Source organism: Gallinula chloropus (assembly GCF_964237585.1).
Source record: "Gallinula chloropus genome assembly, chromosome: 2".
Classification (NCBI taxonomy): domain Eukaryota; kingdom Metazoa; phylum Chordata; class Aves; order Gruiformes; family Rallidae; genus Gallinula; species Gallinula chloropus.
Window position 1 is genome coordinate 125,864,031 of NC_140086.1, and position 15,507 is coordinate 125,879,537.

The 15,507-nt window shown below is 39.4% G+C and overlaps 1 protein-coding gene across 1 annotated transcript; it reads left to right on the forward strand.

The window, feature by feature from the left end:
* Positions 1-921: 921 nt before the first annotated feature.
* On the forward strand, positions 922-14,400 carry DAZL (deleted in azoospermia like; the record flags this gene model as incomplete). Its single annotated transcript, XM_084260669.1, has 11 exons — positions 922-930; positions 4,246-4,380; positions 4,632-4,723; positions 6,014-6,065; positions 7,955-8,021; positions 8,352-8,485; positions 9,649-9,726; positions 10,337-10,387; positions 12,708-12,809; positions 13,550-13,648; positions 14,347-14,400. 11 exons carry the CDS (start codon positions 922-924, stop codon positions 14,398-14,400), a joined length of 873 nt encoding a protein of 290 aa, XP_084116795.1.
* Between the last annotated feature and the right edge of the window lie 1,107 nt (positions 14,401-15,507).

Sequence of the window (15,507 nt, forward strand, 5' to 3'; positions counted from 1 at the left end):
GCCGCGGCTTTCCGTCTGCCCTGCCAGGCCGAGACCTCGGCGGCTGGCCACAGGTGGTGCTGGTCAGCCGCATCTGTCCCTAATTTTGCGTTCCCACCCTTAGGGTGTGGCTGGAACCTTTGACCAGGGCGTCGGGGGGCTTTCAGACAGCCTCCGTTATCCGTTCGCCCCCAAGCCTCTCGAGAAGGGTAGACATCCTTCCCCCGCGCCTCGACTGGTAACCAAGCCGTTGGGCAGGCGAGGCGTGAAAGCCTGCCGGGCGCGAGGCCTTCAAACGGCTGCGTGGCAGCGGTCCCGCAGGGTGCACGCCCGAGGTTCCCGTTTCTCGCCTCTACCAGCCAGATAAATAGAACCAAAAAGCGAAAGGAGTTGCGCTTCGCCTAGCGAGCGGCGGGCTCCGTGTGGCCAGGGGAGCGGCTGCTAGAACACACGTCGTGGCGCCTTCACTTCGCCAGTTGAGGTGTTTCCTCTTCAGGTTTACTTACCTGTTTGTTTGTTTGGAAACGGAGCCGGTGGCTGTAACCCAGGCGCTTCACTTACGTAAAAGGTAGTTTGGCGTTTAAAAGTTAAAAGCCTTAAAGGCGGCGGCCGTTAGCGTGCGAAGGTGTCGCAGTACTTGACTGACAGCTCCCCCTGCTGCCAAGTGCCAAGACGACACTGTCCCCGGGAGCCATGTTCTTTCCCTAGGTAGTGTGCTGCCATGGTAACCGATTCCTGCCCACGGAAAGTCTGCGCAGCGGGGCCTGCTGCAGGAGTCCTGAACGCGTGCATTCGGAAAACAGAACGCGTTAAAACTTAAACAAAGAGAGTGTGAGGCCAGGCGAAGATAGGGGGAAGTCCAAGGCTAGGGCTTGGCGGCCAAAAGAAAAGTGAAGGTTTTGCTCTTGGATGCGCGTTAAACTGGGTGGTGTTAGTAACCCGATGGAGTCGGTAGGTATTTCCACCACCTGGCCCTAACTGTAGCACTTCCACACCTTTTTCATTTCTTATTTGCCAGAAAACTTAACTAGCCTCGTGACTACTGTAATCAACAGGTTAAATCCAGTTTTCTGCCATCAACCTAAAATTGATTGCTGAAGTAATGCAGAGAGACAACTGATTAAATGTACTTTGTGACGAAAGGCAAAACCCGCAAACCTTACTAATTTCAGTAAGCTGAAAAAAGGAGTAAGCCTTGTTTCCTGATATCTAGAAACTTAACTTCAAGCATACTACATGAGATGGATAGACAAATCAGCACTGCTTATATATCTTGGAGGCTTGGGACACGTCAGTCGATGCTGTAGAGTCTGGGTAGCCAATTGAGCAGCTCCACGGTTTTCCAGACTTTGAAAACTTTAGCTTGCTTAGGCTTTGAGCACTTCCATGCATTGATGAGAGTTCTTTGACGGCACTGTATGTAGAAGTACAAGTGTAAGCATAATGCTACATTAGGTAGTAAAAGAACAATTACATATTATGCTGGTAAAAAAACCTATGTTTAGATAGGACAGTAATTTATTTGAATTGGAAGAAGATCTTGTCTTACCGAAGACTTCAAAAGTAACTTTGAAAGGAGATTTTGTTACCTGTCTTCGTACTGTAAGACTTCCACCAACTCTGCATTTTTCAACAAGAACTCCTTTTCAAGTTCTAAGAAATGCATGTATTAGCAGATGTTAAAGCTTATTTTTGATGTTTACCAATGTGTCAGAATGTCTAAGTAACGTGTTTACACTTCATTTTAGATCTTTAATGAGTAAAAAGCATCGTATAACTATTTGCATTGGCGATTGCGATCTGTCTCATTAGCATAAGAAACGAATGCTGCTCTTCATGGCAGCCAAGGCCATTTGTGACTGCTACCAGCAGTATGCATATGCCTGCCCACTTCCTTGTGCTGGTTCTGGCACTTGGGTGCCTCTGCTATGAGTGTTTCCTGTTCTAGGTTGCCAGAGCATTTGTACAGCGAAGTGAGTACTTTTTTTAGCCTGGTTCACTGAAACGGGTCCAGAAAGAAGTAGAAGCCAACGGTTAGGTCAGTTTAAGGTTGCTGTGGAGTTGGGAGTCTCAGATTTCGGTTTAAATGCCTTATAGCTGGGGGTGCAGCCAAAGAAGTGGTCTCCATCTTGCCTCTTGGCTTCACTTTTAGCCTTGTGTTCTTATACTAGTGCAAGTGTTTACATAACTGCAGGATGAGCTTGGATCAGAAGTGGATGTCATGCGAAGTACTACAGAATGCTTCTCAGAAATGTAGCATCGATTTTCTTGGCAGTGATTTCCTGGTACAATAGGAGGCAAGGGGGAGAGCAACCCTTTTCCTGTTTACAGCAGACCTGTTCTATTACACAATCTTAACTACTGTGAAACAGTGGAAGTTGTGGCCTCCAACTTAACTGGAGGCTAGAGGGAGCCCTTTGAGGATAAAGGGAAAAGAATGTCTTGTAAATCTTTCGAGAACTTGCAGTAGTTGGTGAGTAAATTGAGCATAGGCAACAGTATCTGGTGTGATGGAACCAGGTTCTGTGCAAGGTACAGTTTCATGCATTGCTTTTGAACTGAATCGATGGCTTAGTGCTTCTTGGAGGAGGCTAAGTCTTCTCCTACTCATTTCCTCTTCTGCATCTGCTGATCCTGAAGTGGATCTGGTGCCAGTCTGATGGCATAATCCGTTGTTTTCTGGAGAATAGCAAAATACTGATGGGGGTGAATAACTGCTTGCTTTAACCTTCCTGCCAGGTTGAGTTGAGCCAGCTTAACTTTAAATGAGAAGTGTTAGAATTTAGGTTAGAAAAGAGGTGCAGGAAAAGAGATGGGACAGACAGTCTGGCTTTTACTAATTGTGTGAATTTGGTTCAGTCACACTGAAATCGTGGTTGAAGGGTGGAATTCTAGTTTTAGTTTTGTTGAGTTGCTGGACAAATACTGTGCCACATGTGTAGTTTGGCTCTTAAAATTTTTTTGTTCCCTTATTGGGAGTCCAGTTTAAATGAGTTACTTGTTACAGTTGTAGTTTAAACGTGCTTTAAAATGAAAAATTGTGCATTAAAAACTTGGATGCTACCTGTTGCAAATTATTAGATTTCACAATACCAAATAATGGATTAAAACAAATTTTGGATTATCTGACATTGGGGTAATGCTGCACTAGTTGAATTGTATGGAAATGCTTACTAATGTTTTGAAGTGCATAATTATAGAGGGTTGAGTAACACTAGACTGATCAGAGTAGTTCTTACCAGCCAGGCAAAGCATGGTACAAAGTTAGAACCATTCATTCAGGAGAGTGGAAGATGTTGAGTTGAGTTTGTGAAGTCTGTGGTGCTTATGTTGTATTTAAGGTCTTGCAAATACCTTTCTAAAACACTCTTCAGACCTTATGTAGAGTACAGAACACATCTTTCCTAACTTCAGTGACAAGAAATGGAGTTGCATGTGGTCTGTTCATCAGAGTACAAGACTGGATTATGGTTTGTTTAGAGAGCACTGTATATTCTGCACTGAATGAATCCCCTCCTAGGATGTGACAAAATGCTTTAAGACTGGGGGTGCATCTGATGCCTGAGTAGTGTGCAAAGCAAATAATGACTGTAATTGCTTTGTAATATTAATATTCTTCGCAGTTCTTTTGTATGGGTAGTGTGTGCTGAAGATCATGCTTTGATGAAGACAACTAAAACAAGTTTGTAGGCATTCCTAATCCTGCTGCAGTTAAATTGACAAAGTCTTTTGAGAAATTGAATAGTGTAACCCTTCCACCAAGATTTCTGTTCTTGCAGCTGACTTGTAGGGTAACCCTGTTACCTGTGCTCTAAGGCTGTTTTAGCTTACATGTCAAGTATTTTCCTGGTTAAAAGCTTCAAAAACTGGAACTTGTTCTGTTCGGTAATCAATTTGCAGTAAATTGTATCTTGAAAGAATTTATTGCTTACATCATCTGAATGGAATTTGTTCAAGTTTTGAAATTAGTTATTTTGGCTTTCGCACTGTCTGGTAGCAGCAACACTGTTCATGAAGCTTTGTATAGTTGGACAGGGCTATGTAAATAGCATAGGTTAGGTCTAGATTTAATCTTAGAGCTGCATAGAATAATTCAGCTTTTTATGATGAATAATTATTTGAAGGAAGTACTTCCTGTAAGTAACTGGAAGGGTGCTACTGAGATTAATTGTCCCATGCTATATCTGTGTGAAGAAGGTGCAGGCATTCCAGTATCTTAAATTGTACTATAATTGACTGAAATGTATTTCTATTTAAATTTTTCAGTCTGCAGGTGTGGAGCCCCAGTGTGTAGGTGTCTCAGAGGACAATACCCGTTTGTCAACAACCAGTCAAGGCTACGTTTTACCAGAAGGGAAAATCATGCCAAACACAGTCTTTGTTGGTGGAATTGATCTAAGGGTATGTATATACTTTAAATTGTTCAAGATTTAAAGTGGGGAGGAAATGGCAGTTTAACTCCTGGATTTTTTTAATATGTGTATTTATACCAATTTGAAGGTATTGCAGTGTTATGAGGGAATTTTGGAAGAAGTGAGTAACTTAAGTTCTTATGGTAGTAGAAGCTAGGTTTTGAAATGGTACTGGCTGCTTTCATTTGGCTCTGAATAGCTGAATGCGTTTGAAGAGTTTTAAGACTTTGTTTCTTTTAGATGAATGAAGGTGAAATTCGAAGTTTCTTTGAACGATATGGTGCTGTCAAAGAGGTGAAAATAATTACTGACAGAACTGGTGTTTCCAAAGGGTGAGTAAACATGAAATAGTAGCTTTAAGTTGCTGCATACACAAACATAATTCTGTCATGGGTGGGATATGAGCAGCTGCTTATCAACACACTTAACATGCTTAAAAGCCTTAACACTAGATGCAGTGTTGTGTTGTAGTGAATTAACTCTGAAACCTGTAAATCTAGATTGCCCCTAAATCTGTATCATATTGATTAATAATAGCCTGTTGGTTTTTTTGGACTTCTGTGTTGAGGGAGAAAGGGTTATTTTCACTTAACTGGAGGTAACAAAGTTTGAAAACTTGAATCTTTTGTAGACAGTTCTTTGTGATGGCTGAAGTAGCTAACAAAAATCTGGAGAGAGTTCAGGATGACTAAGAGAAGGGTTAGAGGGTTTGTTCAGGGCAGTAGGACTTGCCACTTGGATGTAAGTTAGAGAAAACAGTCAAGGTCAAGTAAAAAGAAATGAACAAAGAAGCAAGGGAAACTTCCATTGGACATACCAAAATATGAGTTTCCTGTGGTGAAACAAATAAGGATGTGTAGGACTTGAATTGTTGTTTGAGGGGAAACTCACAGTTTGTTATCTGTGCTTTGAGAAGGAACCTAAAGGTTCCTTTAGCTCAGTTTTTTTTTCTAAAATTGTGTGATCAGATCCTGAAGTGATGTGTGTGTTCTTTGACGTATATAGTAATGAATGGACCAGAAATCTGATGTATTTCCTTATCTCCTTTACTCTTCATGGTGAATTCTGTGTAATTAGCCACTGTATGTTCTGAGTATTGATAATGAATTGACATACACCATTGATTGACACAATGTTACTATGCTGCTCTAACACTATCTTCATTTTGTAGACTTGATAAACTAGGGTGGTGAAGAAAAGCAAAAAAACCTCTTGAAGGATCACTTTCTCCACTGGTATCCAGCTTTCATCCAAACCTCTAGTAAATACAGAATTGCATGAGAATTTGGATCTTAGGGTTTTTCACTTTCTTAGCTAGTAATAACTCAGCAATGCCAATAGCTCTCACTTTGAGTAGCTGAAATGGAGGAGTAGTCATTACATCTATTTCGTACTAGTCTAGAATCTGGCTTTGAGTTCCTTCATCTGGCCCAGCAGTATATGCATCTAGTAAGTTGTAAATACATTTTCATGCTGCATTTTAAACTGATGTCCTACTTGTATATTAGATTGCATGCCAAACGTGTCCTGGCTTATATCCTGTTGGCTGGTCTTGCTTAAGATAATTCTGCTAACAAGCAAATCAAAATCTGGTTATTGACAAGATATTTTTTGCTTTTCAGGTATGGATTTGTATCTTTCCTGGACAATGTGGATGTTCAAAAAATAGTAGAAGTAAGCTCTTTGTTTAGATTATCCGAGGGCTGGAGATGTGTCCAGGGGAAACAAAGTCATGTATCCTGTTGAGTAAATTAAGATGAGGAAAAAGTCTAGGGCTGCCTAAAGTAAATTTGCTAAAATCTCTGCTACTGGTAGAAGCTTTATATTAGTTTTTAGCCTTGGTGTGCTTGAACACCTCTCACGTATTTCTGGTGGTTCTCATTCATTTGTGTTTGAAAGCCTTTTGTGCTTTGGCTGCTTGCTTTGTGTATCAGATGATTGTCAGAACCCTAGTGTACATGGCAGATGTGTAGAATTGTCAGTGTTACTGGGAATAGCAGTAACATAGAAAACAGTGTTAGTTTTACCTCAGTCTCAGCCGTTGAAGTACTGTTTCCCTCTTGCAGTGTCCATGCACTTGGATGGTACCTGGAGTGCTAGTGTTTTTTTAAGATATATTGTACTAGATTAGGAATACTTGCTCTGAGGCAACAGTTCGTGTTGTGCACAGCAGGTCCCATTGCTGTTTTCCTTTGTGCTGTTTCTTCAGAATTAAAAGCCCTCAGCATATCTCTAATGTAGTAGTCACTGATGCAACTTTGTATACCAGAAGTCTTGCAAGACAAGAGGTGTATGGTGGATTCTATTTTCAGTGCGGATTTGAGTGCACAGCAAGTACAAATTACTGCCTTGATGTGCTTCTTCCTGACCAGACAGAAATCTTACAATGTTGTTGGCTTCTGAAGAGGGTAGAAAAAGGGCTCTAAAATGCAGGTGTTCTTTTTCAAGTCATAAGAAGAGATCACCTCACTAAACCATTCCAGGCATTACCTGTACTGAGTAGTCACAATATTTTATTGAAATAAACATGATAAAGCTTCTCCATAGAATTGCTCTTGATGCCTGTGTTGATATACCTGGCTCTGTAGCTTTGTGCAACTTGAAAGTTTTCATCTGATTGCATTTGTAACTCTACTTTAGTCCACCATGAATCTGGTTTACCTTTAAGAACAGAAAGCTATCTTCTGCTTTTGATGGAAAAGGTAGTTGTATGGATCTGGGCAGAACAGGATTGCAGGATCATTTTTCAAGAAAGGCAAAAGAACCCCAAAACCCCACAAAACAACAAACCCAAAGCCAACAGAAGAAACATGTCAGACTGGCCAATTCGTGTGTGTTGGGCATCCGCTGCCTATGGAGTAGTGCTTTTTCAGCCTTGTTTTCCAAGTCTTTTGAGATGCTTGTGTTCCTGTTCCTGGGTTTGGGTATTTGAGAGACATGTGAACCATATCTGTTTCACTCTTTCTGAATTAGTTTGTGTGCTGGATAGATGCTTTGGCCAAAAAAGTTGTGAAACATTGGCATGGTTGTTGGATGTTCTGAAGGAGCCCATGTGAATAATCTCCATAGACAATACAGTGATGTGCAGCAAACACTACTGTTGAGACAACATTGAGTTTTCTTCAGGATTAGGTGGACAAGCTTCTAACTTGTTACGTGAAGCCTGTTAGGAAGTATGTGGGAAGGAAGTGAAGTGGTGATGTAAATAGGGTTTCAAGGGAACCTAGGCTATGGTCACTCTACATTAATATCCTTTCTGAGGTGAAAATAGTTTGAATATGTGTATATAAGACCAGAAGGTTGACAGTCACTAATAGGAGCTGCAAACTACTAGTAGTGCATATTGCTACAGTGTATTGTAGTTTTGAAGGGTCTCTGATTAGGCAAATAAGTGTTCTGAGAGCATTGCATATTAAAAGCCGTAAGGTGTTGAAGTGAGAGGTGAGAAATGGATGCTGTTGAGGCTGTAGGCAAGTTGATACTCGGGTGTAGAAGCAGAGTACAGCAAAATCAAGCCACCCCCCTCACTGATTTGCCAGCTTACAGAATAATCTTTCTTTCAGTCACAAATAAACTTCCACGGCAAAAAGCTGAAACTGGGGCCAGCGATTAGAAAGCAACAGAACATGTGTGAGTACATACAAGCAATGTTTTGTTCGTATTGCAAATGCGTATTACAAATCTGTTTTTTCCTTAATTACACATGAATATCCTTTGTAAATCCTTTTTATCTGGCACAATTAGATATTACAGTTAAGCTTCAGTTCTGAATTCTGTGACCTTGCTACTGGTGTTATGTGCAGCTTTGATAGAAAGACTGAAGCTGGTAACATCTAGTACAGTTAATGCTCAGTTAAATTTGAGTCACAACACTTAGAGCTTTTTGCAGTTTGAATTTGGATTACTAATGAAATACATGTGAAAATAGCTTCAAACTTTTTTTCTTTGCTTTAAAACAAGGTTCTTATGTGCATCCCAGACCGTTAGTCTTCAATCCTCCTGCACCACAGTTCCATACTGTATGGGGTAATCAAAACACGGAGACGTACATGCAGCCTCCAGCTGTAATGAGCCCGGTAACACAGTATGTTCAGGTAAGGCTGTTCATGCTACTGATTTAAATCATAACTAAATGCTGTCGAAGGTGCAAGCACAACTACAGGAGTACAGAGATTCCGGTCTTACCTTACCTGTTTGTTTTCATACCTCAATAAGAAGTGCCTAACTTTACAAGAATGCTAACAGCCTTGAAAAATGTATTTAGTTAAGTGATGTCTTTATAAAACCAAAGATGGGGAGATACTTTTTTTGAGAATGAAAGAACTGTTGCAGTTAGTTATATAATAGTGACTTTCTTAAATTCTTGTTCCTAAACTGTTGTTGTGTCTTTAAGAACACTGTTAACATCATCTGCTATTAATAGCTGGGACCAGGTACGCTGCTTTATTGGTACTCCAAATAAGCATTCTTCCTGAGGTATAGGCAGAGTACTTCTGGCCTTGTAGGAGTTCTATACTGTGACTAGAAGGCTTTCCAGGCCATGGGAAATCCGACACTGCAATGCAACAAGTACTGATTAAGAATTCATCATGTTTTGTATATTTTCTTGAACAAACGAAGATGAGCGATTGGCACTGACTCACAGAAGTACTGTTTGTTTTGTTTTTTCTTAAGGCAGGCTGCTTCATAGTAGTACTCTTGCTGCTTCTCTTGTTTATTGGGAGAGTGCAATAGTGTAGGAGGAACTGATTCTCTTCAGTGCTGCAAGGTGCTTTTGAATGTTCTCTGAAGGAGCTTGAGAAGGTTTCAGGTTAACATTATGTCAAAATAGTTTCAGTGAAGAAGTGCTGGGAAGTAGTCTGAATTTTAATACTTTCCTTGGTTTTGGTTCCCAGAAACTGATGTTCAGGCTGTATGCAGTCTGTTTCATGATTTTGGTCTGTTTCAGGTCCATTTTAGAAAGTTTATGGCATGAGTTATACTTCTAAAATGACTTAAGATCAACTACAGATGTGTGATCTTATTTTTTTAGCTACATAATATGTTAGAATCCCAATTTCTGTTAGCCTGAAGTCCCATGGGAAAACTATAAGGGTTGCTTTAAAATAATGAAGATAGTCTGAAAAAGGAATTGAAGTAACAGTGTGACTGCGTATTTCTGAAAATGTGCTCTTGGTTTTGTAAGTGCCCTTACAAATACCATACTTCTATCTTGTTTCAAACTTGCTTTTTTTTTCTAAAATCATTTATTTTGCAGACTTATCCATACAGTTCACCAACTTTTCTGATACAGCAACAAGTTCCTGTAGGATATCAGCCAACCTACAGCTATCAGGTATGATACCAGAAAAGGCTGCTTGACACCTGACAAAACTTTGAGTGGAATGAACATTATTAACTGGAGTCTGATATCTGCTTCTGCAAATCCAATTGTGTATGTTCTAGTCCAGGTAGCTGATGTTGTTTACTCAAAACAGTCTTATCAGGCTGTATAAATAGGGATGAGTAGAGAGGAAATGTGCTCTTGGGTTCTAAATAATCACTAACTTAGCTGATAGTGATTTTTTTAACTCAAATGAAATGTGTGGGTGTGTCCTATTGTTAACTAAACTAGAAGTGATTTACTGGAAGTATCTAGAGGTTTGAGATGTCGTCTTCAGTGTGGCTGTTGTAATTCCCCTAATTTCTTCAATCTACAAAACGTTAAAAGAAAAAACTTGGAATTAGAATAGGCAAGGAGGGAGTTACATTTGTGGTAAGTTTCACCTGCTAAACACTGATGTACACATAAAAAAGCTATCTTGCTGGGCAGAGTACTGTAAGCTATTGTTGAATAAAAATTTCAGACCTGAAATGTTAGAAGTGGTGGCTCTTTAAGAGCAGTTACCTTGCCTGTGTTTGAAATAAATAAGTAAAAGTTGTTTCTTGTCCAATTCTTGTTTAAGGTACAACCACAGTGGCTTGCTGGGGAGCAGAGAAGTTATGTTATGCCTCCGGTAAGTCCTACACAGTTAAACTTTTGGAACTTTCTTTTCTGAATGAGCACACTTTGGACAGCTTGGTACTTAACAAAAATCCAAACTGTTGTTTGCTTTATTAGATCTGTGTGTAATCTGGTCTGTACAAATCTGTAGCTGCTGCTGGAGTACATAATTGCTTGAGATTTCATACTGACGTATGTAAGAGCTGCCTGGCAGACCAAAGCTACCAGTTCTGTTGTGTTACTTGTATTGTCTGGTCACACAAGTCCAGGTTTCTAGCCTGAAGAGAACTGGGGTTTTTATGAAAAGTCAAAGGAAAAATAAGTAGTGACCTGAAGCATAATCCCAACATGGAGCTGTATGATAGTACTCGTGATTGTTCCAGACCTTTTTTAAATTGCAAAAAATCTCAAAATATTTTGCTTTGTAAATTCTAATACTCTTTTTGCTTCCTTTCAACAGCTTTTTAAAATGACTTGTGAGGCTACTACAGACTCTAGATATTGCTGGTAGCCTCTAAAGATATTGCTTGCTTTCTGTGACTTGACACAAGTGACATCCACAAGAGGAAAGAAAAATACTGTGTATTGCTTTAGCAGTGTTGGAATTTGAACTTTGGCATTTTTGTCTTCTTTAAGCATAATCTTGTATTTATTGAGTATAGTTTATTCAGTATTAAAGTTTGAAAGCTGTAATACTTAATCTTCTTCAAGCTAATTCTCAACAAATGTCTGTAGAATGTGTGGAAGGTAAATTGGGGAAAAATAAAGAAAATGGGAATTCGTGAATATATATTGCTGCCTGCGTGCACCTGCCAACTCTCTCTTCATATTAGAAGAATGCTTTTATTCCTGTTTGCTTCCAGTCATGTACTAATCTTCCATCTTCAGTGGAGAAGTGGTCTTTTTCTTTTCCTGGGATGTCTGTATTTCTGCTAGAATTATCTTCGCTTCAATGGGGGCAGAAACAGACTTGGAAGAGTGCAGAAGTCACTGAAATACAGATCACCCTGTTGGCTTGAAATCAGTATTGTTCAGTAACAGCCATGAACATGGTACAGCTGCAGCTTATCACTTAACGATTAGATGGAAGCAAGCCAGAATGTTTTTGGAGTATGTGTGCATGGTGGTTTACATGAGACATTCTGAGCTTTGTTATATTGGCAGACAGTTTCTCTAGAGCTCTCACTTAAGCAAGTTTAAGTAGCGTTTTTTACAGACCAGAAAAAGAGGACAGGCACACAAGGAGATAGACAACTTCATTCTACATGTCTACTGCTTTATACCTGCATAACTTATTCAGTGGATAGTCATAATTTGTATTCATAAATGTAAATATGGAATGCCCCAGCAGTGATGAGGTCAGATTGATACACCTTGTGATGGTTAGGGGTAGTGCTCAGAAAGGAATAGTCTGCTGACACTGTAGGTTTCCGGTATCTCCCAGTATAGTCATCTTGAAGTTACAGTTCTGGTGTTCAAGGGGTTTTGGGAGTGTCGGGTGGTACACTTTGTGGTTATGGTGTATAATTGCAAATAACATCCTCAAGAACGATGTTGCAGGAAACTAAAAGCTACTGTCAAGTCTGAGTAAATCAGGCTACTTGGGGGAGGGGAGAATGTTTTGCTCCTGAAAAGTGAAAATGCATAACCCTGCTGTTGAGTTAGCACTAAAATTGGCTGTAAAAGCTGCCAGTCCTATCTGGAAGGATGTTTCTGTGAAGTGTAACTGCTGTATCAGCCTCTTTGGTGTTGTAATTAAACTCTGCACCTGGTTGCCAATTGTGACACTGCACTGAAAGCATAAGGAAATGCAGAGGTTGGTTTGGGCTTTTTTAAAGCTCCAAATTGCTTGTGCTTCTCTAGACCTTTTTACATCCTGAAAAAGTGTAATATGTTAGCATGAAGAAAGCTTCAAACAAAGTGAACTATAGAGGAAAACAACTTCCTGTAAGGACAGGGGTAGTAGGTGCTTTGCTTCCCCTTTTGTTTTGGTGCTTCAGTTGAAGCTACCTGCTGGCTGTCTGGAATTCTCAGTGAACCACTTTCATTGGGTTTTACTATCAAGCATGTTGACCATACATGGAGGAAGTAGGTTGAGGAAGGTACTTAGAAAAATTATTACAGTGAGGAGAAAAGATAATTTACATCCTTTATGGAAAGAAGTAGAACTGGTTTGACACATCAGGGTATTTCCCCCACTCATGAAACTTCATCAGAAACATGAAGATAAAGTTGACATACCTTACGGATAGGTGAAGACCAATGACAACACAATGTGAGTTTTTCCTGTTATTACTGTGTTTCAGTAACATTTTTTAAAAAAATCCATACAGGCTTATACTTCAGTGAGCTATCACTGCACTGAGGATCCAGAATTTATACAGACAGAATGTGCTGTTGCAGAACCCACGCAATCCTCTAACAGCCCACAAAAGGTAGGTGCATACAAAACCTTGTCATAAATTTTGGTCTCGTAAATTTGCACGTGGGGGTTATGTGGCCTGGGTAAGAGGGCCTCTGACCAGCCTGACCTCCTAGAAATGGAGGTAACTGAGCAACTGGGTAAAGCAGCATCTATCTGCTGTGTCTTGATTTCTGTGTATGACTTCAAAAGCTGTATGTGTTTCCTTGAAACTATTAGTACTTGTCTGTAGTGCTGAGGGCTGCATAAAATGTGTGTTCTACTCAAATATAGTAACGTTTTTAAGCAACAAGGCTGTACTTACCCCCCTGAAAATTGCAGGGTAAACTGCAGGTATTAAAACAGCACATTAGGTAGCACTGCCTGCCAGCTTAGGTGGATTTATTTTAAGCTTCAGGCATGTGAATCAGTACAGTAACACTTGACTCCCTTTGTCTTTTGTGAAAAGTGACGCCAGTTTGTGCAGCAGTTGTCTCTGAACTCGGTTTTCTATAGGGGATTTAATTTTTTATCTGTCAGCCTATTCCATAACTGGACTGGCATGTCACTGATGAAAATTATCTTGTAACATCTAAGAGTGATAATGAGTTACCAAGATTAAAAGATTATAAAAGAAAGAAAGAGCTCAGGAAACCTAAGGCAGTTGAGAGGAAGCCTTAAATGCAAAGTAAGCCCTGTGACACAGCCACATTACTAATAGTGGGCTAACTGAAGACCAGTGTTGTTGTAAATGCACCTTTAACTGTATTTCAGAAATCAGTGGACAGGAGCATACAAACAGTAGTATCCTGTCTGTATAATCCTGAGAACCGCATGAGGAACACCTTTGTATCGCAAGAAGACTACTTTAAGGTATGTAGTGAAAGCAGTATTAAATCCCTGAAACATCGGTGACCTCTTAGTTTGTTCACCTATGGGAATCCTATAAGCATGAAGGGATTCATATCTAGAATGATTTCTCTTTTTCTTATATGTGCTCTTGGTCTGTCTCTTGGTTGTTTAATGCTGGAGGAGTGCTGAAACTGGATTCAGTGGATTTAATCAAGACTGCATTAAAAAAAGGTTGCTGAACAGTCTTCTTACGGACACTTGGAGCATGAGGCTGGCTGAATGCAGCTTGGTGACAAATTGCCAAAAGGGCAGCGAGTTACTCCCTGGTTTGAGTAGAGGGGTGCTGAGTTTCAGCCTTTATAGTTGTTACACCAGTGAAGTATCCGCTGTGGATGGTGGCTCATTGTACCTTGATTAAGCCATGGGTGTTTTAAACCATGGACTGTAGTCTGGGTTGGTTGTATTTTTGTTGTTTGTTTTCAGTCCTTGTAGAATTGCACATTCCAATTTAAGAATTTGCTTCCTTTTTTAAGAAGGGCAGATGTGATATAGCCATGTGTGCTCTGAAACAAGAACACAGAAGCTGTACTTACTAGTCTCCGAGTGGAGTCAATAGAGTAAGGAATGTCTGGAAGTACTTCCATGTGAAATTTCTGTTGCTTTATTATTATTATGAGTATTACCTAGAAAATTGTTTCTTGTCTTCTATCCTGTTCCAGGAGAGGAAGGCACATAACTTCAGAAAAGGACGGGCAGTACTCAAAAGTGTTTAATCAACAAAGACTTGCAAGTATCTGAATTGATTAACTTGATGTTTCTACAGTTGAGTTCAATATATGAAGTATAACCTTTTCCAAAAGTTGCTTCAAGTTTGTGTTTCTGTTCTTCCTGTTTAAATACAGTTGTCTTTGAGTAGTTTGAAGTTTAAAGTTGTAAGAGTTGACAAATTTCCAGGTTTTATTAATTGTTTGCATGCTTTACCTGATAACCAACTGAATGTTTAAAAAAAAAAAACTTACATGGGAAAAACACTCTTGCTTTGTTTGCATGTGGATTTTCTTCTGAGCTTTAAGGTACAGTTTGCATGTTAAAAACTTACTTTTTCTTAAACCACAATTGAAGTGACTAATCCTCACCAGTTACCTCTTGCAGTTCAAAAATGGAAGCAGTTATTTGTCCAAGAGGTTGTATTTTAAAACTGAGCTCTTAATCAATGGAACAGAAGACATCAAGTTGGCGTTACAACTGAAGCCCTGCGAGTACTGGTTGTCTTTAGACTACCTAATCAATGTGGTTGTGTTCAGTAATAACAGTTTATGTACCTGCAGTCTTGAGCGTCACTATTTGTTTTGGGAAGTAATTAAGAGAATCCTAAAATTCCTATGTATAACTTAAGATGCAAGAATGTAATTAGCTGTATTGGCTACTCAGAGTATGCCTTTTTACTAGAAAAGTTTTAGTGATACCTGTATGTTAAAATTGTGAGAAAACAACTGCATTTAAAACATGCCTTTGTTCTGTGAACTGTTAATCAAAGAATATCTGTAACCCTATTTTAAAAATTACATGGATTTTAGTCATGCATTTTGAAACAAACTTTTATTTTGACTTGTCACTAGAAGTTTGGAAGGCTATGCTAATAAAAATTTAATTTTAAACTTACCTTGAGAAAGATATACAGCATAATAAAGACTTGTTGAATCTAGTGAAGCTGTTGAAGATTTATTGTTCTAATGAGAAATCAGTTTCTACAAATTTGTATTAACAAGCTGCTTTTTACAATGGTCATTAGCTGTAGTTTTGAAAGAATAGAACTGAGATACATTGCCCTATATGTATGTATGTATATATTGGGTCCTAGTTGTCTTCTCTCCTCCTAC